Here is a 23,194-nt window from a genome sequence, read left to right as displayed (position 1 = left end):
GTTAGGTTCCTTTTTTGTTGCTTGCTTACTTTTTTCAACTTATTTCTTGACTTTTAATTTACAATAAAGTTGGGCTCTGCTGCCAGGATTCAGGAGGCACTGTTTTAAGCTTCAGGCTTTTTGTGCAGTTGTTTCCTCACAGAACTAGTTCTGGAGGTGTTTGTAAGTTTCCAGTTCTTCCAAGATGGTATCTTCTAAGGAGAGGTGGGTTTACTACTCTTCTGGCTTGTGATCAACCATTCTTTTTCACCTTTTACAAAGTAGCCATTTCCCTATGGCCACAAGCCTTGGTGTACTAGTACTCCTCCTTGCCCTGGATACATATGTGGGCAATGCAGCAGAGACCTAACACCCAGTAGATTCCCTGTAATCTCCCTCTGACCAGTTGTCCGATCCCCTTGCCATCTGTGGGTTGAGATCTCCCAAAGCCATTGCTGCTGTTTTAGTGGCTTCCAAGACCTGCTGCTGGTTTGCCAGGGTGTGGCTTACACTCCATTCTCAACCCAGTGAGACAGACCTTTCTCGCCAACCTTCTAGGTTGTTTTGGGCCACAAAATCGTTTTGTCCTGTTCTTTTGTGGATTCTACATCTCCAGAATCTGTTCTGAGGTGTGATTTGGAGTTGTTTGGGGAGGAATTGGAGAGAGCCACCATTTTTGCTCCATTAAAACTACTTTGACCTTGGGTTTTAATTCTCTGCCTATTGTCTGCAATCAGCACCACAGCAAGTTTTCCCATTTTGCAGATGAAACCTAGCCAGGGAAGTGCTGTACCTGAAGTCACACAGCACAGTAATGACCATGTCAAGAGCCTAAATTTCCAAACTCCATCTCAGAGCTTTGTACCAGATTGTGTTGCCAGGACAGATTGGATAGCAGTGAAATTTAAAGTGACGGCCTCCGTCTTTTGTTATACGTTGTAGATGCTAGTAATACTAGCTCTTTTTATAGAGTAATTTACAGCATACAAAAGCCCTTCATCCCTAGTCCTAGGAAGTGTATCATAGAAAAAGCAGAAGGAGGTGAGGACTCAGTTCAGGTTTCTGACCCTGGGGGGCGGGGGCAAACTCTACCTTGAAGATCCATCCCATGAGCTATTGGCAGCAACCAAAACTTTACCCAGAGTAGCTAGTAGCACAGAAGTAGATCTGGGACTGAAGATCTGAGGCACTAGTTGTATAATACCCAAAAAGTCACTACTTTGTTTGCCTCAGTTTCCTCTACTGTAAAAATGGGGATAATCAAAGTTCCTACCTACTTTCCAGGGTTGTTGTGAAGAACAAATGAGATTATTAAGTGCTTAGCACAGTGCCTGGCTCATAGTGAATTTTTAATTAATCATCTTTCATTTTCCTCAAAAGAGTTTATCTTAACCCCATTGCCTTGGAAAAACCTAAAAAAAAAAGAGTTTTGTTGATTTCCCCATTTTACAGGCATGGGAAATTAGAAACAGTTACTCCTCAGATAACATCACAATCAACTCAGACAAATTCTTTGACTTTTGCCTCTGAATCTCCCAAAATATAATAGCACTAGCAAAATTCCTTTTTCTTATTTTTATTTCTGGAGATTGAGAAGTCATAGTAATTTTGAGAATTAGAGTGGCTAAATGTTGGAACCTAGTCATTGAAGAATTTGAAATAGCTTATGTCCTTGGTTGGGGAAAACTCCTTGCTAGAGAGTCAGGAAAGATGCATGTTTCTTTCTTCTTGGGTGTCTACTTAGAATGAGTGAAAATCTATCACAATTCTGGGAGGGCTGGTCACTGAATATGCATCTGTATGTTTTCCCTGATTTAGTGATGTCTCAGAGTCTCTACTCGATAAGTGTCTCTACACCAACAATTCCCCCAATCCTGACATCTTGATCCGGACTTCTGGGGAAGTGAGGCTGAGTGACTTCTTGCTTTGGCAGGTAGGTATCCCAATCTGTATCTTTGCCCAGAAGTGGACAGATGGCAAGGAATTGCCTGGTCTAAATGATGACATGAGTCATTCCAAGAGTCCCATGCCACTAGGACTTGAGGGTACAAAGAAGATACAATGAGGAAGCTTAACAGGTCCAGAAAATGTTATTTCCTCTCATGACCTCATCTACTGTCTCCATCTTCCTGATGGAACCATAGAGACAAATTAAGATAGTTACAGAATTGGAACTAGAAGCTATCTCAGAGATGACCAAGTTCAGTCCAAAGCATGAAACTTCCCCTGGAATGTTCCCAACAGCAGGTTGTGTAATCTCTGCTTGAAAACCTCCAGTTACCGGGGAGTCCTGAAGTGACTCATTATACTTTGGGAAAACTTCAATCATCAGAAGTTTTCCCTTAAAGTCATCCTAATTCTACTTTCCATTATTCCTAGTCCTTCTTATGGAAGATCAAGCAGAACAAATTGAAATTCTTGTCCATAGGATAGGCTTTCATGCACTTACAGAGAGTGTAGTACAAAGGCTTACACATAATAGGAGCTTAGTGTGAGTGTGAGTGTGAGTGAGAGGGAGGGTTGTCCAATCCCAAGTCTTATCTTCTCTATGCTAGACAAATTCAGTTCACTGACTGAACCTTGTGTGGCATATTTTTTAATTCCCTCATCATTCTCATTCCCTTTATCTATTAATATCCTTGTAAAAATAAGTGCTATATATTGTTTTTTGGAATGATTTTTTTTAAAAATCCCTAGTCCTTAAGTTCCAAGGGAAAAGTGTTTGCTAAATTTTATGAATAAGGGGTTTAATGCCAAGGTTGGGGAGGAGCAATTTTTTTTAACTTTTGTGATGGACTTATCATAAAGAATGTGATCCACCTGTGACAGAGCTGGTGGTGTTGGAACACAGACTGAAGCACATTTTTTGATTATTATTTTTTGGGGGGGCATTGCAGGGCAAATAGGGCTGGGTGGCCTACCTGGGACAGCACAGCTGGGTGATTGTTGGGTGTCTGAGGCCGGATTTGGACCTGGGTGCTCCTGGCTCAAGGGCCAGTGCCCTGTCCGCCACCGAGCTGCCTCTGCTATCATTATTATTATTATCATTATCATTATTATTATCATTATTATTATTATTATTATTACTATTTTATTTTGGGTCCTTTTTGTTTGTTTTTGTAGGACAATGGGGTTGGGGTGGTGTGCATGGGGTCACATAGCTGGGTGATTGTTGGGTGTCTGGGGCCGGATTTGGGCTCCGGTGCTCCTGACTCCAGGGTTGGTGCTCTGTCCACTGTACCACCTGGCCATACCTACAATTATTATTATTATTATTTTTAATTTTAATTATTTTTTTCCTCTCCCCTTTACTTTATTGCTCATGTGGGTCTATATTTTTTGGGGGGGAGGGGGTATTATGTTTACTCTTAAACAAGAATATTTTAGTGATGTATAAAAAACATTATTTGTACAAAATAAGAATAAATAAACTTAAAAATTAAAAAAAATTTTTTTTTTTAGGTTTTTGCAAGGCAAATAAGGTTAAGTGGCTTGCCCAGGGCCACACAGCTAGTTAATTATTAAGTGTCTGAGGCCAGATTTGAACTCAGGGACTCCTGACTCCAGGGCCGGTGCTCTATCCACTGGGAGGAGCAATTTTAGGAATATCTTCACCTGTTCCTATAAGACCCAACCATTGGATCAAAGTCTAAAAGTCTTTCTAGAGTCAAACATTTTCTTGTGCCCTTCGATAGTTATTTCTCACAACTGTTGAGCCAGACCTCTCTTTTTACAGTTGGGGAAATTCACTCAAAACAGTTTATTAAACTTGGGTATAATGTCCATTGAGATTGAAAAGATAGGCTGAGATCAAATTGTGTTAGGATTTTAAAAGCTAAATAGAAGAAGTTTATGTTTTTATCATATAAGCTAAAGGAAGCTTGATTGAATGTAGGAGTTGCACAAATCTATGTTTAAGGAAAAGTCCTTTGACATCATTGTGTAGGATCGACAGAAATAGGGAGAAGCTTCAGACAGGAAGATATAATTAGGTGATTTTTGGCAATAATCTAGTTGAGATGATGAGGATCTAAAGTAAGGGGGTAGCTGTGAGTAGAGAGAAGGGGTTGGATAAAAGAGATGTTGTGAAAGTACAAAGATCAAGATTTGGTACTTGATTGGATTTGTTAAGTTATGAGGGAATCCAGGATAATGCTGAGATTATAAACCTAGGATATGAAAGGATGGTGGTACCTTGGATAGAAATAGGAATTTGGAAAAAGGAAAGATTAGGGGAAAAGAGAATGAATTTTGTTTAGGGTATGTTGCATTTAAAGAATATCTGGGGCATCCTATGTGAAATACCCAGAAGAGTGATAAGACATAGTTGATGAAGATTAGAGGAAAAATTGGGTCTGAATATAGAAATCTGGGAATCATCTACATAGGGTTGGTAGTTAGATCAACAGAAGCTCATGAGAGGAGGAAGAAGAGAAAACCTAGGATAGAATCTTGCATTAGGGTGTATTATAAGCCAGCAAAGGAGAATGAGAAGGCACAGTTGAACAAGTAGGAGGAGAAATAGTGGAGATTAATGTCACAAAATTCTAGAGAAGGGAGAATATCCAAGAGGAGAGAGCCTACTTATTTATGGCATAATGCATATACATCAGAATGAGGCCTGGGAAAATTTTTCAGATCTGGTCATTATAGGAAGTTAATGGTAGCTGATTTATTTTGAGAGTCGTTTCAGTTAAGAGATTGTTGGAAGCCATGTTGCAAAGGTGTAGGAAAGAGTAAGAAGATAAATAGAGGCAGAGAAGAGTTTGCTTGAGGAGGGAACCATTGAATATTTTTGAAAGCATTAGAAAGGAAGCAGGGAGAAAATGAACATTTGAGGAGAGCCATGATTGAAGATACAGTTTGCTGGAGAAAATGGGAGTACATGTGATCAAGTGCCCACAAAGAGGAGTTGAGCTTGGTAAGGGGAAACAATTTAGTTAAGGTGTTTTATTTTTATTTGCTTGTTCATATCCTAAGTATCCCTTTAGTCTATAAACTGCCTGGAGACAGATCTCAGTGTCCAGTGGTTGAACCTTGATGCAATGAAATAGAAAACACATTCCTCAATTACTGGGAGAGACTTCATCTCTATTCTAGAGAGAAAAGACTAGGTGTGTACATATGTGTTGATAGGCTGCATAAATACATACATATGTGTTGATAGGCTGCATAAATATGTTAGTTAGGTTGTCTTTTTTTTTAAATTTTTTATTAAATCTTTCTTATCCAGCCTGGATTTCCTTGTGAGAAAATTCCCTCTACTATTGTAGCTTGGCAGCTGATCTGTAATTTGTCTTCTCATGGTTGCCCAGTATACCAAGAGATTACGTGAGTTGCTTGAAGTTGTGTTAAGCGACTTGCCTAAGGCCACACAGCTAGATAATTAGTAAGTGTCTAAGGTCAAATTTAAACTCAGGTCCTCCTGACTCCAGGGCTGGTGCTCTATCCACTGTGCCACCTAGCTGCCCCAATCATGGATTTTATAACTGGAAAAGATCTTGGAAATTATGTAGAGAGGCTAGATCCCTCATTTTATACATGAGGAAGCAAGGGCTGCAGAGCCCAAGGCATACCATGGTGACCATGGCTTGAAATAACTCTTCTCCCTTCACATCCAATTGTCAACAGACATGTTCCAGTCAAGGTGGAATGACCATCTGTCATATAAGAATCCTGGAGAGGGAATTCTGATGCTGGATAGGGGTAGATTTAAATGTTTCTATGAATCCTTCAAACTTTGAATCCAGAACTCATTTATTTAAAAGATTGTGATCCCTTTTTTAAAATAGCCTATTGGCTTCCTGTAATCTAACAACCCTTTCTCCCCCCCCCCCCCCACTACCACCACCAGCAATGCTATCCTTAACCCCAAATTCCTATGATCTTTTGTGTGATACTAGATGTTAGCACCAGAGGAGTGAGTTTTCTAATTAAATTTCCTTCCTAGGAGAATTCCTTTCTAGTGGTCAAGTCCTGCTCAGATTTGTGCTTTAGAAAAATCATTTTGACAGATGAATGAAAAAGGAACAGGAAATAGGGAAAGAGTTGATGCAGGAAGATTATTAAAAACTATTACAGTAGTCTAGGCAAAAGATAATGAGAACCTGTATTGACAGAGGTGGTGCCTATGTGAGTAAAGAGAAGGATATTGGAAAGGTAGAAATGAGATGTGTCCACAGGTAGCATGTGTGGGGTGAAGGATATTGAGGAGTGAAAGAGTGTAGCTTAGGTGAGTGGGAGGACAGTGGTATCCTCAACAGTAATAGGAAAGTGGTGGGGGTGGCAATTTGGAGGCATAGATAAAGAGTTCTGTTTAGGATTGGTGGAATTTGAGATGCCTATAAGATACTCAATTCAAGTTGTACAAAAGGCAGGTAGTATTGCAGGAGCTCTGGACAAGATTAGGTCAGGATATAAAGCTCAGGAGCCAGCTACATAGAGATGATAATTGAACCCCTGAGAGCCAGTGGGAGCAAGCAAAAAATTATAGAGGGAGAAGAGAACTCAGGACAGAGCTTTGGGTAAATGGTGGTGACTTAGATGAAGATTCAGCCAAGGAAACCAAGGAGCCAACAGACAGGTAAGCAGAGTACAAAGAGGGAACAGTGTCTTGAACACCTAGAGAAAAAAAAGAGTATGCAGGTCAGAGACTGTAGAGGAGTCATGAAGCATGAGGATTAAGAATAGGCTATTAGATTTGGGAATTATGAGCACTGGTGACTAGAGACAGCAATTTCAGAGAAAGAATTTCAGTCAAAGACCAGAGGTTTTAGAATGAACTTAGAGTAGAGGACTAGACATCACCTTTCTTTTCTTTCTTTTTTTTTTGTTTTTGCAAGGCAGTGGTGTTTAGTGGCTTGTCCAAGGTCACACAACTAGTAGGAGTCAAGTGTCTGAGGCCAGATTTGAACTCAGGTCTTCCTGATTCTAGGTCCGATGCTCTATCCACTCTTCCACCTAGCTACTGCAACAACAATCATTCTTTTTGCATATGAATCTTTTTTAATTGTTTTTTGAATTTTACAATTTTTCTCCCAATCTCACTTCCCTCCAGCCCCCACAGAAGGCAGTCTGATAGTCTTTACGTTGTCAGCAACAACTTTTCTTAAGGAGAAAGCCAAGGTGAGACGAAAGCCTATAGCTTTTAAAAGACTCTCCTTCAGGGCAGCTAGGTGGCACAGTGGATAAAGTACACCATCCTTGCAGTCAGAAGGACTGAGTTCACTTAGCTGTGTGACCTTGGGCAAGTTACTTAACCCCATTGCCTTGCCAAAAAAAAAAAAAAGACTATCCTTTAGCCAAGACTAATGCGAATGGTTGGGTCAAGTGAAACTTTTTTAAGAATGAGGAGACGGGGGCAGCTAGGTGGCACAGTGGATAGAGCACTGGCTCTGGAGTCAGGAGTCCCTGAGTTCAAATGCGGCCTCAGACACTTAATAATTACCTAGCTGTGTGACCTTGGGCAAGACACTTAGCCCATTGCCTTGCAAAAACCTTTAAAAAAAAATGAGGAGACATACCTTTTGAGGAGCAGAGGGCCTTTCAGAAATAGTTTGTAATTCCTCTTGTCCACCAGGAGGAATATTCTCTTAGGCTACATTTATAAAAACACCCAGACAATTCAAGGAAAATAATTGTCACATTTAACTCTGCCTAAACTACATCTTTTCAGTTAGGGCATTCTCTTAAAAATCTAAGGATAAAGAACCTGGACACTGAGGAATTAAGGAATTTTACCCTGGAGAAATTGAAAGACACACAATAGGTGACTTCAGATACTTGAAGAGTGAACAGACTGTGATGTTCCAGTCTGTATTAACAAGGATCCATGGAAGAGTGTGAAAAATAATGAGCTTTGAAAATGCAGATCCTCCTTTGTTGAGTTTCCACTCAATATGTTCAACAGTCTGATAAAGAGTGAGCCTTAGGCTGTGTAGCTGATGATCATTTTTTTCTGTCTTTTCACCCTTCATCCAATTTGGTGAGGGTCCTATTCCTCTTCTCCCTTGTACCTTTGAGTCTTCCAGTGTTGTTTTGGGGCATGCAACTGAAGTCACAAGGAAGAAAATGAAAGCTGCCTCTTGATGGTCTTAGGATCATTGATTTAGAGTCTGAAGGGACATAGGGAGCCAACTCTTCATTTCTTTTTTAATTAATTTATTTATTTTTGAATTTTACAATTTTTTCCCCTAATCTCACTTACATCCCCCAACCCCCCATTAAAGGCAGTCTGTTAGACTTTACATTGTTTCCATGCTATACACTGATCTAAATTGAATGTGTTGAAAAATCATATCCTTAAGGAAGAAAAATAAAATATAAGAGATAGCAAAATTATATAATAACATAATGGGTTTTTTTTTTAATTAAAGGTAATAATCTTTGGTCTTTGTTCATACTCCATAATTCTTTCTCTGGATACAGAGAGTATTCTCCATCACAGATACTCCAAAGTTAGCCAACTCCCCATTTCAAAAGATGACAATCAGACCCAATGAGTTTAAGTAATAGGCATAGCTAGAATAAGCATAGGAAGGAGGGATTTCAACCCTACTTCTCAGATTCTGAGAGAGTGTGATGTTTTCACCAAATGGCATCTTGGAAATATTAGGGTCAGAGCCTATGAAAGAGACCACATCTATGCAAACTCAGCTTTATTCTTATTAACTGTTGTCAGTGGAAATAATTTCTTTTTGACTATAGAACTATTGCTCACATACACAGCTGGACACTGAGGGGGATGGAACTTGTCAACATAATAGATTAGCCATAAAACAAAGTACAAGCTGTAGGATAAGCCTGCTTGGCAACAGGTCAAGTGAAAAAAGCAGGGGGGTGGGATGGGAATCATTGGCCACAGGCTATGATGAAAAGACCATGTCATAAACTAATGCAGTCTTGAGCTGCCTTAATAGAAGTAAAAGGCCCACGAGGCTCGGTGCTGGTCAAACCCCATCTGGGCCCCCATCTTCAGGCAGAATAGCCATCATGTTTATAAAGTAGGGCTAACAAGTGGGAGAGTCCAGAAGAGCAAAAAAGGGAGGAGGTGGATTTGACCTCAAGACGAAACAAAAAAGATGACCACTGTTTTCCAGAGGTTTTGAAGAGCTTTCCTGTGGAGGAGGGCAGAACTCTGCCCAGTCAAGGGAAGTGTGGCCAGTTTGTGGCTCAGTCCAAGAAGGAACAGAACTGTCTAATGAGATTGACTCCCCCTGAGCAGAAAAGTTCCATTACTGCATGTCATGGAGCCACGCCTGGGGACTGTGAATCCCACTCAAGAAACCAGAGGGGATCCTGTTTAACTTTTTTTTTTTTTAGATTTTTCAAGGCAATGGGGTTAAGTGGCTTGCCCAAGGCCACAAGGCTAGGTAATTATTAAGTGTCTGAGGCCGGATTTGAACCCAGGTACTCCTGACTGCAAGGCCGGTGCTCTATTCGCTGCACCACCTAGCTGCCCCCTGTCTGACTTTGAAGTGGTTAGCAAGTTTACTTGCTGCTAAACTTGGCAGTATTATGTCATTGGATTCTCACACAGCTCTGAAAGGGAGTTCCTGTTGGTATGCTCATTTTACAGATAAGGAAACTGAGGCAGGCATTGCCAGTTGCTTGAAGTCACCCAGCTAGTAGTAGGTGTCTGTCATGTATGCTTGCCAAAAAGACTATGATATGGAGAATGCAGTGCAAGCAGCAGTCAGAAAAAGTGACACACGGACACTCATGGTCTCTAAAGAACTTTGGAATCAATTATGAGATGTGCACAGGACCACCCAGCGTGACTTGTCCTCTTCAGAGAGTGCTGTGCTTTGTGATCAAAGCAGAATGGAAGCAGCTCAAAGGAAACATGAGATGCACAAGTCCAGAGTGCCCACCCCAAGTGTTCACATGGACTATCTGTCCCCAACCTGTGGTAGAGTATTTGAGCTCCTTGTGGTCTGATCAGCCACAATCAGATGCTGTAATTTGTCTCCCACATAGTGATGTCATTTGGGTCCTCTTCAAGAATAAAGAATGACAACCAGTCAAGGTGGGAATTTGAATTCCACATCTCCTGGATCTCTTCATCTACTGTGTATCTAGCTGCCTTGGCTTCCTCATAAATAGTAATGTCCCTGTTTTACAGATCAGGTGTGAAGGTAGAGAGGTAAAGGGATTGGCCTAGAGTCACAAAGTAAGTAAATATATGGGATTTGTATCCAAGCCTTTTATTTTTTTGTTTGAAGCCTGGTACTTCTGACCAGGGCCAGTGCTTTATCCACTGCGCCACCTAGCCGCTCCAAATTGTTAGGTTTTTTTGCAAGGCAAATGGGGTTAAGTGGCTTGCCCACGGCCACACAGCTAGGTAATTATTAAGTGTCTGAGACCAGATTGTATCCAAGCCTTTTTGTCTAACACACATTGGGGTATTCTAGCCACCACACTGGTGTGCATCTGCCCTCAGCTGTGTCCTCCCTCTTGGGCTTGGGCCACCAGGGAGGGCTAGTGAGGTCTCAGTAGGCAGAATGCTTGAACTGTGTTTTATCTTCTCCCTTCTCTGCCCACCCCTGCTAGACATCTCATTCTTGCCTGGTGTTTCAACCCATTCTCTGGCCAGAGTACTCCTTCTGGAACCTCTGTGAAGCCATCTTGCAGTTCCAGATGAACCACAGCATGTTACAGGTAAGAGCCTAGAGTCTGCCTGGGTAAAAGGCAAGGGAGGGAAAGAAGTGGAGGACTTCTTTCCACAGAACCCTTTTGACCTCACAAAGAAGGCTTGTCAGCCCTGTGGCCCTCTGTCCCCTGAGATTATCAAACAGTGGAGGAAGCCTGCATCCTGCAGAGCAACAGCAGCCAATGATCCTCAAACAAAACTACAGCCTTTCTAGTCCTTGCAGTTGTATTTGCTGTACCTCTGGAATAGCTTCTGGGTAATTCAAACTCTTTGGTCCAAAAAGACAGTCCCTAAAGTGTCAAAATACACATCACTCTGCTTGGTCTAAAGATGATTTGGTCTTGCTCAATAAGCTCCAGATTATTAGAACTTGGGGCCCTTCAACGCATTTCATAACCATTCCTTTCAAACTGAAAGTAATGGTTCGTTTATTGAATGTCATAGGGGATTGAACTATTCCATATAGGGGAATTTCCACTTACCCCCTTTAAGAGCCAAACCTTTTCATTAAATACAACTTAACATTTTAAAAATGAAATTGCCCTAAAATACCTTTCTCTGCCTTCTTAAACAGAATACACTGTATATAATTTAACCCTTCTTGATGACTTAAAAGTCATCCTCCTGCTGTCATGCTGCCTCCCTTTAACACCAGTCTACATCTTTTCTGATTTGCTGCTTCCCATGTCTGCTTTAGGCTGGAAAGACTAGATAATTTCATTAGAATTGTGTCTAAAATAAAAGGAGAGTTAGGCTTTGAATAAGGGAAGCCTATGGGATTCACATTTGAGTGTATCAAGCCAGGGGCTTTGTGGTAACCATTCTGGCTGTTGCAAGGCGTTTTTTTACTTGTAAATTTTTCCCTCTACCCCTATCCCAGTTCAGGACCCTACAGGTGTTTGGCACACATTGTAATCCATTAATCAGTCCTGCTTTGAAAACCAGGACTGTGGTACCACCTGGTAAGGTTTCCCAAGAGCAACAACATCTGGAAATAAATCTTTCCCCCTTAAAACCAGTAAGGCAATATTGGCATTTGCAAGTAGCTTTGGCCAGATTACCTTGCCCTGAGAGGACAGTGAACTGTGGTTTGTGTGTGTACCACAAGAGTTTTGAAGTGTCCTGACAGGATTCAGGTAGGGCATGGGGGAAGGGTTGGCTATTGGCTTTCCAGGGCCATAATTTTGTTCTTGACCATGTAAAGGCCAAAGGTTCTTGAAAAGATCTCTGTTAGTTAATTAGTTAAGATGTTTATTGAGCATATTTATGGTCACACTGTGGATATGGTGTTTGAGTGCAGGAATCTTAACCTAGGAATCAGAAGGCAGCTGACTGGTGCCTGAGAAAGGTTATCAATTTGCCTGGCCCTGGCTTTCACACCTAGTACAGCAGTGTTAAAGGAAGTCCAGGCCTCCAGGCATCCTGCTGGGCTGTCTTTGGGAAACAGCAATGGCTGATACAAATGTAAAGTTTTATATCATTATAATCATTACTGAGGGGGGGAGAGAGAAAACAATCATAATAGTAAGAATAACAAAAATGATAACTCACATTTGTGTAAAGCATTTTAATATTTCGAAGATGTTCTTATTGCAACAAGCCTGTGATTGATACAAAGGGTCTTTTAAGGCATTTTTTTGGGTCCAGACCTATGATTTTATACTTGTAGGGAAGGTGTGGTATGGAAACTCCCTCTAACAAGGCAGATTGACAACTGTGAGATGTTAGAGGGCCTGCTCATGATTATATCCCTACTTTGAAGGAGAGGCAAGATTGGAACACAGATCTTCCAGATTCTAGGCTAGCCCTCTATCTGTTACCCTGCACTGCCTATCCCATACTCTCCCCATTTTAGAGTGGAAATTCAAGACACAAAGGTTAATTGACTTATCAGGAGTTATCTCTTTATTGTCAGAGCTAGAAACAAGCCAAGACACTATCACCATAATTCTACCTCCAATGTCAAGAAAAATAATAAGTTGTTACTGCTTATAAGTTGTGAAATGGTTTTGTATCTGGTTAGGAAATGACTTGTGCCCATAAGAAGATAGTGAACAATATGAAGTGCTCTATAATACCTGAATCCAAGAAAAATAAGATGCTATTTTTACTTGTGCACTCTTTAAATAGTATAGATTATATGAGGAAGAGAGAAACCAGGGGCTCTGTTCCCAAGTCTCATTGACTAGCTGTGTAACCTTGGAAAAATAACCTTTCTTTCTTTTTCTTTTTAAATTCTTTTAAGATTTTATTTATTTTGAATTTTACAATTTTTCCCCAATCTTCCCCCACCCCCAAAGAAGGCAGTTTGTTAGTCTTTACATTGTTTCCACGGTATACATTGACCTAAGTTGAATGTGATGAGAGAGAAATCATATCCTTAAGGAAGAAAAATAAAGTAAAAGAGATAGCAGAATTACATAATAAGATAATAGGTTTGTTTGTTTGTTTTCCAAATTAAAGGTAATGGTCTTTGTTCAAACTCCATAATTCTTTCTTTGGATACAGATGGTATTCTCCATCGCAGATACCCCAAAATAGGCCCTGATTGTTGTACTGATGGAATGATCAAGTCCATCAAGGTTGGTTATCACCCCCATGATGCTGTTAGAGTGTACAATGTTCTTCTGGTTCTGCTCATCTTGCTCAGCATCAATTCATGCAGATCCTTCTAGTTTCTAATAGAACAGTAGTGTTCCATGATATACATATACCACAGTTTGTTAAGCCATTCCCCAATTGAAGGACATTTACCCAATTTCCAATTCTTTGCCACCACAAACAGGGATGCTATGAATATTTTTGTACAAGTGATGTTTTTACCCTTTTTCATCATATCTTCAGGGTATAGACCCAGTAGTGGTATTGCTGGATCAAAGGGTATGCATATTTTTGTTGCCCTTTGGGCATAATTTCACATTTCTCTCTAGAAAGGCTGGATGAGTTCACAGCTCCACCAACAAAGTATTAGTGTCCCAGACTTTCCATATCCCTTCCAACATTGATCATTGTCCTTTCTTGTCATATTGGCCAGTCTGAGAGGTGTGAGATAGAAAAATAACCTTTCTAATCTGGACCTCAGTTTCTTCATTTATAAAGTGAAATTAAGTGATAAATGATTTTCAAGGTAGGTTGATTGATCGGGAAGAGCTTCATCGACAAAGCAGAACTTGAGCTGGGCTTTGAGATTAGCCAGACCTCAGTGGGGTCAGAAGGAAGCAAGAAGGGCTGTCTGGGCAGACATCTCTGAACTCAGTGCACAGGAGGAGGCAGGAACCTGAATGGAGGTCTGCAGGGCCATCTAGGTGAGCAGTGAGAAAGCCACAAGGTGCCCATGGGCACAGGAAGGACAGGATTGGGAGCACCTTCAGAGATAGGATCTAGGGAGGAGGAGTCTTTGTAATCCTTTGTAATCCTTCATCAGGTATTGTAAACTTGTGGAGGAACCAACAGGAAATATAGAATCCCAACACTCAGATCTGGTGGAGGCAGTGTGGACATCACTGACTCCTGCTCCTCCCCTCATCTTCTGGAAGAGTAAACAAGCTGAGAGTTGGAGATATTTTTTCCTCACAGTCACAAAGTATGTTGGTGGCACAACATGGTCAGAACCTGATTTCTTGACTTGTAATTCTATGTATTTCTAAATTTTATGCCTTGCCTATTACATTTGGAGGAAAATGTTCAGTATACGAATAGGCTGCAGCCCTTAAATGAGAACTCTTTGGAAGTAAAAAGGGCATACACTGGGAAATTACACCAGTTAGTATTTCATTGTTCTGTATTTCATTAGGAGGACTCAGAACAGAGCCCATATGATTAATTGATAAGAGATCTTTAACAGAACTTAAGCTGAGCTCATTCAACAGCCTCAGTCAACACCTAACCAAATATCTTTTGGTACACTGAGCAAAGACAAGATGAGAGGGGATAGATCGCTTACATTTCTGATGCTTAGGGCCAGGAGCTATCAGAGTTGGCTGGGAGCCTGAGCTCCTTCACGATCTCCTCGGTGCCCTTTTTATACTGCCCTTTCTTCTTAATTCATGAAGGTGAAGGGGCTGCACTAATCTGACTTTGGACCATGTCCCTTAAACAAGACCTTGTATACCTCAGACATGATGTGGTTCACACAGGCATCATCTCCCTCCCCTGCCCTCTTTCCTGTGCTAAGCATTAGGCCGATCATATAGTTCATGGAGTAGATGCAAGCAAGATCACAGCAAACATTTATCACACACCTGCTGTACGTGTTGGGTACTGTATGATATAAGATCTTATGTCTGCCCTTTGCTTGGGGGGAAGAAAGGAAGGTAGCAAATGCTTGATCTTTGGTTGGTTGGCATTCAATGTATGTTGCTTCCTTTGGATGAAGAGGAGAATAGCCAGCATGATTCAGAGTTCAGCGACCTTTGGAAGATCTGTGACCGAAGAGTTCTGATAAGACCTTCTTGGTAAAACCTTGGTGTCAAAGCTAGATCTAATTGGGTTGGGATCCTGGTCTTTTTGAAGGAGGGAGAGCCATTGGGCTCTTTGCTTAACTGATAATAGACCTCCAGGCAGGGTCCTTTGTGTGTGTCCTCTTGAGTCCAATGGTTCCCCAGCTCAAGGAATGCCTCTTGTCCCATCTGGGATCTGATTTTGCTGGGCTTCCTTTTCTCTTAAAAAATGAGGCATTGTTGGGGGAGGCTAGGTTGTTTAGTGGATAGAGCACTGGCCCTGAAGTCAGGAGTACCCGAGTTCAAATGCGGCCTCAGACAATAATTACCTAGCTGTGTGGTCTTGGGCAAGTCACTTAACCCCATTGCCTTGCAAAAACTAAAAAAAAAAAATGAGGCAGTGGAACTAGTGGACCTTTAAGGACCATTCATTTTTTAAAAGCCTGTGATTCTATGTAAATGTCATGAATCGATCAATACTTGGAGCCATCAATCAGATAGACATGTCTAAGTGCCTATATGTGCTAGACACTATTGGCCCTGGGGACATAAATCCAAAAATGAGACAGTCACTCCCTTCAGTTCACTTCCATTCTGCTGCAATGGGATGATGTTACAAATGAGACAGAAAAGCAGCAAGGATTTGAACTACTAGCCCAGAGGACCGATTTGACTGAAATCTTGGCTGCATGCTTAGTTGAAAGAGCAATGTGGGTGTCTAGGTGGTGCAGTGGATAAAGCACCAGCTCTGGAGTCAGGAGTCCCTGGGTTCAAATCCGGTCTCAGACACTTAATAATTACCTAGCTGTGTGGCCTTGGGCAAGCTACTTAACCCCATTTGCCTTGCAAAAACCTAAAAAAAAAAAAAGAAAAAGAGCAATGAACTTTTAAAATTTTGATTTTGTTATTTATTTAGTACCTATCCACAACAGAGCTGAGTTTTCTTATTTACAATAGAAAGATATTGACCTAGCTGACCTTTAAGGTCTCTTTCAATTATAAATCAGTGATTCTGGTATAGAACATTGGCTGTTTGATAATAGTGATGGTGATGATGATGATGATGATGATAGCTGGCATTCTTAGCTCTTTAAAGTTTGTAGAACACTAAGGTTTGCATATTTTATATCTTGTGATCCTCTCAGATGGACCTCTTGAGAGGGGTGCTCTTCATTCCCATTTTATTTATTGATTTTTGCAAGGCAATGGAGTTAAGTGACTTGCCCAAGGTCACTCAGCTAAGTGAGTTTTAAGTGTCTGAGGCAAGATTTGAACTCAGGTCCTTCTAACTCCAGGACCCGTGCTCTATCCACTGCATCACCTAGCTGCCCCTGTATATTTCTTTTTTTTTTTTAAATTAAACTAGCAACCCATTAACATCAGACAGAGCTGAACTAAGGAGTGTTGTTGAGCTGTATTTTTGATGCCTCTCCTATGGGGAGGGGATTTGATGCAAGAAAGAAAGTCAGGGTGGGAGGGAAGGAGAAAGGAAAAGAGAGAGAAGCTTCCAGTTGCTGTGCCATAGTGCACAGAGGGCCTAGTGGCAGGAAGACTTGAGTTTGAATCCAGCCTCAGACACTCTAGCTGTGTAACCCTGAACAAGTTTCTTAGCCCTATTTGCCTCAGTTTCCTTATCTGTCGAATGAGAGTAATTCTGTCATCTATGCCCAAGGTTGTTGTGGAGCTCAGCCAGGATTGTGGTAAGGCCCTCAACATAGTGGCTGGCCCACAGTAGGTGCTTAATATCTATTTCTTCTTCTCCCCAACAGCTCTCCCCCTCCCCAATGTTTTTCATAGTTTTGTAGAGGAGATAATGTAGTGAGTAGTCCAAGAGAGCTATGACATAATTCTAGAGTTCAGAAAAAGGAAAGAACTAGGAGGTTGAAGCTTTATAGAAGTATTATGTGATGTCAGAAGAAGAGCCACTGACACTGATTCTGAAAAAGTTTCCTAAACTGTCTGAACCTTACTGCCTTATAATCTGTTCTTTGAACTCAGTCCTTCTGACTTCCGGGCTAGCTGGAGGACCTTGGGCAAGTCATTTAACCTGGATTACCTCACATCCAGGGCCATCTCCAGTTGTCCTGATTCATATCTGGCCACTGGACCCAGAGATGTCTCTGGAGGAGAAAGTGAGACTGACTTAGCGCAGCGCCCCCTCTTTCAAATCCATTTCATGTGCCTGTCATGGCATTGCCTCTGATATGGTCTTCATGGATAAGGAAGGACAAACATGGCCTTAATCTGTAAAAGAAAGCAGTAATGCAGCATCTTCTTCCAGCCTCCTTGAAAGACAAGTAGTTTGTAGGGCTGTTTAACTTTTGCCTGGTGGTACCTGAAGGATGAGTTGGGATTGAATAGGCAGAGACAGGATTGGGGTGCAGAGGGGAGCTGGTGGGCTCCTCAGTAACCAAGGTGTGGAGTGCTTCCCCTCTTCCCTTTTGGGCCTCCCTGCTGATATCCTTCAAGGTGTAAGGGTGTGTACGTGGAGGTTTTCTCTGGTGACATTAAGCTGTCTCTTGAAGTTGTCTTTATCTTCCCCCTCTGCTTCACCATCTCCCAGGTCACCCTAAATCCAAAACCAGGTATCACTTCTTGCCCTTGTTGTCCAGAACAGTCACCCTCCTCATGCCTCTGCCCTGCTTGAACCTTATGCATGCTCCCCTTCCCCTGCTTATGTCCAGCAGAAGGCCAGAGAAATGTATGTGGAAGAACGGAAGAGGCAACAACTGGAGAGTGACCAGGCTGCTGTGACAGAGCAACTGCTTCAGGAAGGCTGTGGACCCAGCAGGGACAGCCAACTTCGGCGGATTCTCTTGCATAAACGCTCATCAACACGGGAGGAACGTGTCCAGAGCTTCCTGCAGGCCCTGGAGCACAAACGTGAAGAGTGGCTGGCACGCCTGGGCACAGCATCAGCATGAGAGGACAGGTGGCCTGTTTGTGTTCCTGTTGGCTGGCTAAAGGCTCACTCTACCATTCCTGAGGAGAGTCAACTTGGGTTCTGATAATGAGATTTCCTGGGAATAGGTGTGGTGGGGATTGGGTCTGTGTGCCCAGATAGATTGTTGTCAATTGATGCCCCCACAGAGGGGTTGGTTAGGGATGACAGAGGGTGAATGTCTTCCTTGTGGCACCCTATAGCTATCTTGGTACCTGTGGGCAACTTGGTGAGCATCAGGTCCTAAAATCACCTCCTGAGCTGCTGGTGGCCAGGTTGTTTTTGTTTTGTTTTGTTTTTTTGTCTGACAAACGTCATCTCTCCCCTCTGTACAGTACTTTTTAATGTTTATTTGGATATAGAGCACTTCCTTACCCTAGAAATTATTGCTAACTACCATATTGTCCATCCTGCTACCTCCATGCCTCCATTTTCCTCACAACAGGTTTTCACTTCGGATTTGACAGCAGAAAGCTAGTGACTGTTTTAGGAGTGGTGGTAAGAAGATAGAAAGCTAGCCATCTGTTCCCCCCCCCATGAGCATTTTCACCTGGGCTCTGCTATTGGATCTTCCCCACTCCTAGCATGTCAGGCAACCCTGATTGTTCTGCTGAAAACCTGGACTCCTCCAGTGGTGGAACTAGGCCTGCAGATGACAATCTAATTACCTATTATTGTTGACTCAGCCCACATGCTTTTCTTAGGCAGGGTCATGGGGCCAGCCTCTTGTCCCAACCAGAGCTGGTCCTCTTAACTTGGCTAATTGGGGCAGCCAGTATGTCCATTTGTCTGAGTCTCATTTTATCTGACACTTCCAAGGCCAGCAAGCAAGGACACCTATTCCCTGATGACTGATACTGCTGCCCATAGTCCTGCCTCTGACATTAATGGCCCCATTGATAAACAGTTCATTTCTGACCCATCTTAGAAAAGCTTCACTTGGTAGCAGTTCTCTGCTTTCAGCCTTAATAGGGTGAATCCCACAGTATGAGCCAGAGGGAAGGGTCAAGGGCTATGTCCTTCCTTTCTCTCTCCTTGCCCTATGAAGACATAAAGCCGCTCAGAGGATTACCAGCTGGGCCCCTTTTCGACTTTGAAAAGGGCTGTCTTGCTTGAGCTCCTCCACTTCAGGTGCTTGGGATAGCAGCAAAAGCTGTGAGACTGTAATCCCATCCTGATGCCACTCTTGTCTCTTCTTGAAGATTACAGACTATTTTCCCCAGTGCTGTCAGAGGATGTTTTTCCCCCCATTTACTTGACCCTCAAGTGTCTTTACTGTCATCAAAGTTTTTGGAATTAAGCATTTCTCCCAGAAGTATTAAGACTTCTAGCCACTACCTTCCCCTTGAAATAAGCCTTTATCTCTTCCTCCTTCCCCCCCCCCCCCAGACTTAGGCTTGGCACAGGGCTCCCAGAGAGCAGGTGCTATGTATTTCTCAGCTTTAAGATGGGCTGTTGACAGCTTTAATTAGGGAGCCATGAATTATGCTATAATTTGGAGCCCTACAATTAAGAGGGAACAAGGGGCTGGAGGCAATGAACAGAATTGGCCTCTAGATGAGCTTGACTGACAGGAAGGATAGCGTAAGTCTTGTTTCTCAGCTTGCCTAAATTGGTCAAGATTGACTTGGGTTACGAGGGAGAACGGTCCAGGTGATTAATGGAGCTGGTAACCTTAATTGGCCTTCAGTCTTTGGGAAAGGTGTGTGGGGTGGAGCAAGGAGGAGTTACACCCCAGGGCACTTGGGATGCTGCGGTGAGCTCGGAGGGAGAGAGCCCGCCGATCCAGTCTGGAGCAGGACACGCAAAACACAGGTGGTTTGAATTTGTACCGTTGCGAGAGCACCTTAGTTGCAAGAAAATGTTGATCTGCGCCCCCCACCCCCACCCCACTCTAGACTTTGAGATTGGGTGGTACCTAAAGTGGCCCTCCCGCCCTGGAATCTAACTTCATCCTTCTTTCTCCCCATTGATTCATCTGTAGTCTCCTGGGCTTCGAATATATTAAAAAGGAGTAACTGTCTCACCTGTACAAGTTGTTTGCGACCAGTGCAACGGAAGGGCTTGCCTACGGGACTCCCGGGTCCCCTTTGTGGGAGTCGGGAACACGCCCTCTGCTCTTTTCCTTTCAGTCCCGGCCCCCCGTTTGCCTTCCTGTCCCTCGAGTCCCCCCACGACGCTCTTTGTGCAGTTGTGTTTTAGGATAGGTTGGACAAAACGCGTCCGGGGGCGAAAAAGAAGCCAGCGGCGCGCTTGCTGCGCCTGCGGGGCCGGGCCGGGGCCGGGCCGGGCCGGGCCGGGGCCGCGGGGGTGCGGGCGGCCTCCGGCCCGGAGGAGGGTGCTGAAAGGACAGCTCCCGCCCCGCCTGCCTGGCGGGTTCGGCGGCGCCCGGCCCGCACCGTGCCGCGGGGAGGCGGCCGGCGCGCAGGTGAGTGTCGGGGCCGCGGCGGCGCGGAGGCCCCGCGGCGGCGCGTCCGGCGGCGCCGGCCCGGCCCGGCCTCGGCCCTCCCCGGCGCGGCGCGCACGCGAGGCTGCTGGGGCCCCGGGCAGGGGGCGGGAGCCCGGCCCACCCCCCGCGCCCCCCGCCCCCGCCGCGCCGCGCGCAGTCGCCTCGCGCTCCCCCCGCTCGCCCCATCCCCTCCGAGGAGGTGAGTTTAAACCCCGCCCACGTGACCCCAGCTCGGCCAATGAGCGGCGGCGGGAGGTGAAATCCGGTTCTAACCGGTCCGGGGCTCCCAGCGCTATAAAAACTTTATAAACCCCCCGGAGCCCGAGCAGTGTGAGGAAGAGGAGACAGGAGCGACCTCCGGACCGGCCGCCACCGCCGCTGCAGCCCGTGCCAGACTCCGCCGCTCCTGCCCCTGCGCCGCCACCGCCATGCCCAAGAGAAAGGTACGTGGCGCGGGCCCCCGGCCGGGCCGCCGCCGCCGCCGCCGCTCCCCCTCGGGGCCGGGGGCGGGCGGGCCCGGCGCGGGAGGCCGCGGGGCCGGGCGCGGCACGGCCTCCCCGCTCCCGGCGCCCTGCGCCTGCGGGCGGCAGAGGCCATATTGGAGGGGCCGCGGCGGCGGGAGGAGCCATGTTGGCGGCTGTTGATCCCGCTTCCCCCCGGGGCCTGTCATCCTCCTCCTCCTCCTCCTCCCGCCCGCTGCCAGGGCCCGCGCGACCCCGCGCGCCGAGCCCCCTCCCCTCCGGGCGGACAATTCAAACCCGGAGGGCGGGAAAGCCGAGGCGCGCGCGGGCCCGGAGGGGAGGGGGAGGGGAGGGAGGGGGCGGGGAGCGCGGGCTGCCGCCAAAAAACCGCCGCGCGGCGGGGAGGGGGCGGGGCCAACCGCCCGCGGGGCGGGGCCTGCACCACGTGTGCGCCCCTCCCCTGGGCGCGGAGCGGCGGCGCGGCGGGGCCGGCGTGGGACGCACGCAGCGCGGGCCCGCCCACGCCCCCCGGCCCGCGCCCGCCCACGCCCCCCGGCCCGCGCCCCAGCCCCGCGCCGGCGCGCGCCGGGGGGCTCTTCTGCGCTCCGACTCCCCTCCCCCGGCGCCAGGCGCGCTGCGCGCTCGCCGGGTGCCATGGAAACGGGCGCCGGGCCCCGCCCCTCCACGGGGCGGGGGGGGGGGTTCGCACCGGCCGCAGCTGTTGCTCCTGCCCGAGACACCCGGGCCTGGCGGCCCCTGGGGGCGCCCGGGAGCCCCCGCCCCGCTAACGCCTGTCCCCGCCCTCCCCACAGGCCGAAGGAGATGCTAAGGGGGACAAGACCAAGGTGAAGGACGAAGTAAGTTAGTCTCCTCCCCGCGAGCGGGCCGGGGGCGGGGCGGGGGGGCCCGGGCCCGGGGGCACTGGCGGCTCCGCCCCCGGCCGCGAAGGTCACCGCGGCGCCGCGGGGCCGGGCCGGGCCGCCCTGACTGTGTCCCCTTCTCTCTCCAGCCACAGAGGAGATCCGCGCGGTTGTCCGCCGTAAGTACTGCTTCTCGCTCCCTTCCCCGGGCCGAGAGCCGAGGAGGCCGAGCTCGCGGGCCCCGGGGGTCCGCAGCCCCCCTTCGGGCCTGAGAGGCGGGGGGCGCCCCAGGGGCCGGAGGTTCCGAACGAGAGCGCGAACCTGGCCGTTCTCGGTAGTCTGTAGTGCAAGTTGAATTTTAGACCCGTTTTTCTTCCCATTTTGACATTAGAAACCTGCTCCTCCGAAGCCAGAGCCCAAACCCAAAAAGGCACCTGCAAAGGTAAGTCGGGGGAGCTGTTGGGGAAGGGAGGGGAGGAAAGGGAATCGAGAGATATTGTAAGTGGAAGGAACTTGCCCAGCCCGACTTCATTTCCCACATGAAATTTGAGGCCAGATTCTTAGATGTTCACTGTGTTCTTGACATCTTTCATAAAAAGAAGTTTGTAAAACTGGTTCTCTTGTCGTTTTCCTCATCAGCAGAATTTTTGTCAAAGTCTTGACCAGTGTTGTCTGATTCATTTACATATTTAAATAGCCACATACTTAAGTTGATGAAGAGCTTTGTGATAATATTGCAACATATTCAACTAGTGTTTAAGGTTTGTGGGCACTGTGCTTGGGAAGGTAACTGATAAATACGATTAGCACTGCCTTGATGGAATTTGTAGTAATAGTTTACATTTACATCACACCAAGTATTATCCCCATTTAAAGAACTTGGCTAGGGTCACAGAACTAGCAAAGGATAGAACAGGTTCTCTCACACCATTTCTTATGCTATACTGAAATATCAAGGCTATTATGAAAGATTAAACAGGAGATTTCATTTTCATGTATTACATAGAAGCCCTAGTCCTTATATCAGTGGTGAGCTTTTTTCAGACGTCTTATGAATTGTTAATAATGGGTGTTACCAAAAATCTTCTTTTCTTTCTAGAAGGGAGAGAAGTTACCCAAAGGGAAAAAGGGAAAGGCTGACTCCGGTAAGGATGGGAACAACCCTGCAGAGAATGGAGATGCCAAAACAGACCAGGTAAAGTATTCCTTGTTCAGCCAGTTACTGCAACCTCAGAGACTGTCTATTCCATTTAATGGCAGCAACCTAATCTCATTGGGATCTGAACCATTTATGTATCCTCCAGTTAATGCAGTTTTTCCTTCTGCCCATTTTAAAGCAGGAATTCACTGAACTGACGTTTTAAGTTGCAATAAGAAATTTGCTCCTTCACTGCCATGTGTTGCCAGTTGTCCC

The 23,194-nt window shown here is 45.4% G+C and overlaps 1 protein-coding gene across 2 annotated transcripts in view; it reads left to right on the top strand.

Annotated features, from left to right (window-relative positions):
- The window catches only part of DHDDS (dehydrodolichyl diphosphate synthase subunit), a 38,102-nt gene extending 18,069 nt beyond the window's left edge, over nt 1–20,033 (top strand). The window contains exons 7-9 of one of the 2 annotated variants that reach the window (XM_074218016.1): nt 1,798–1,912; nt 10,531–10,638; nt 17,757–20,033. In XM_074218016.1, the coding sequence (XP_074074117.1) occupies nt 1,798–1,912; nt 10,531–10,638; nt 17,757–17,993 (460 nt within the window). In that variant the 3' untranslated portion in view covers nt 17,994–20,033. Of the gene's footprint in view, nt 1–1,797; nt 1,913–10,530; nt 10,639–17,753 lie in introns of both variants that reach the window. The other variant, XM_074218015.1, reaches the window with a different exon arrangement.
- Nucleotides 20,034–23,194: the final 3,161 nt, after the last annotated feature.

Source organism: Macrotis lagotis, chromosome 1, assembly GCF_037893015.1.
Source record: "Macrotis lagotis isolate mMagLag1 chromosome 1, bilby.v1.9.chrom.fasta, whole genome shotgun sequence".
In the NCBI taxonomy this organism is placed as follows: domain Eukaryota; kingdom Metazoa; phylum Chordata; class Mammalia; order Peramelemorphia; family Peramelidae; genus Macrotis; species Macrotis lagotis.
The sequence above is the reverse complement of the archived record's forward strand: the minus strand, read 5'-3'. Positions and strand labels throughout refer to the sequence as shown.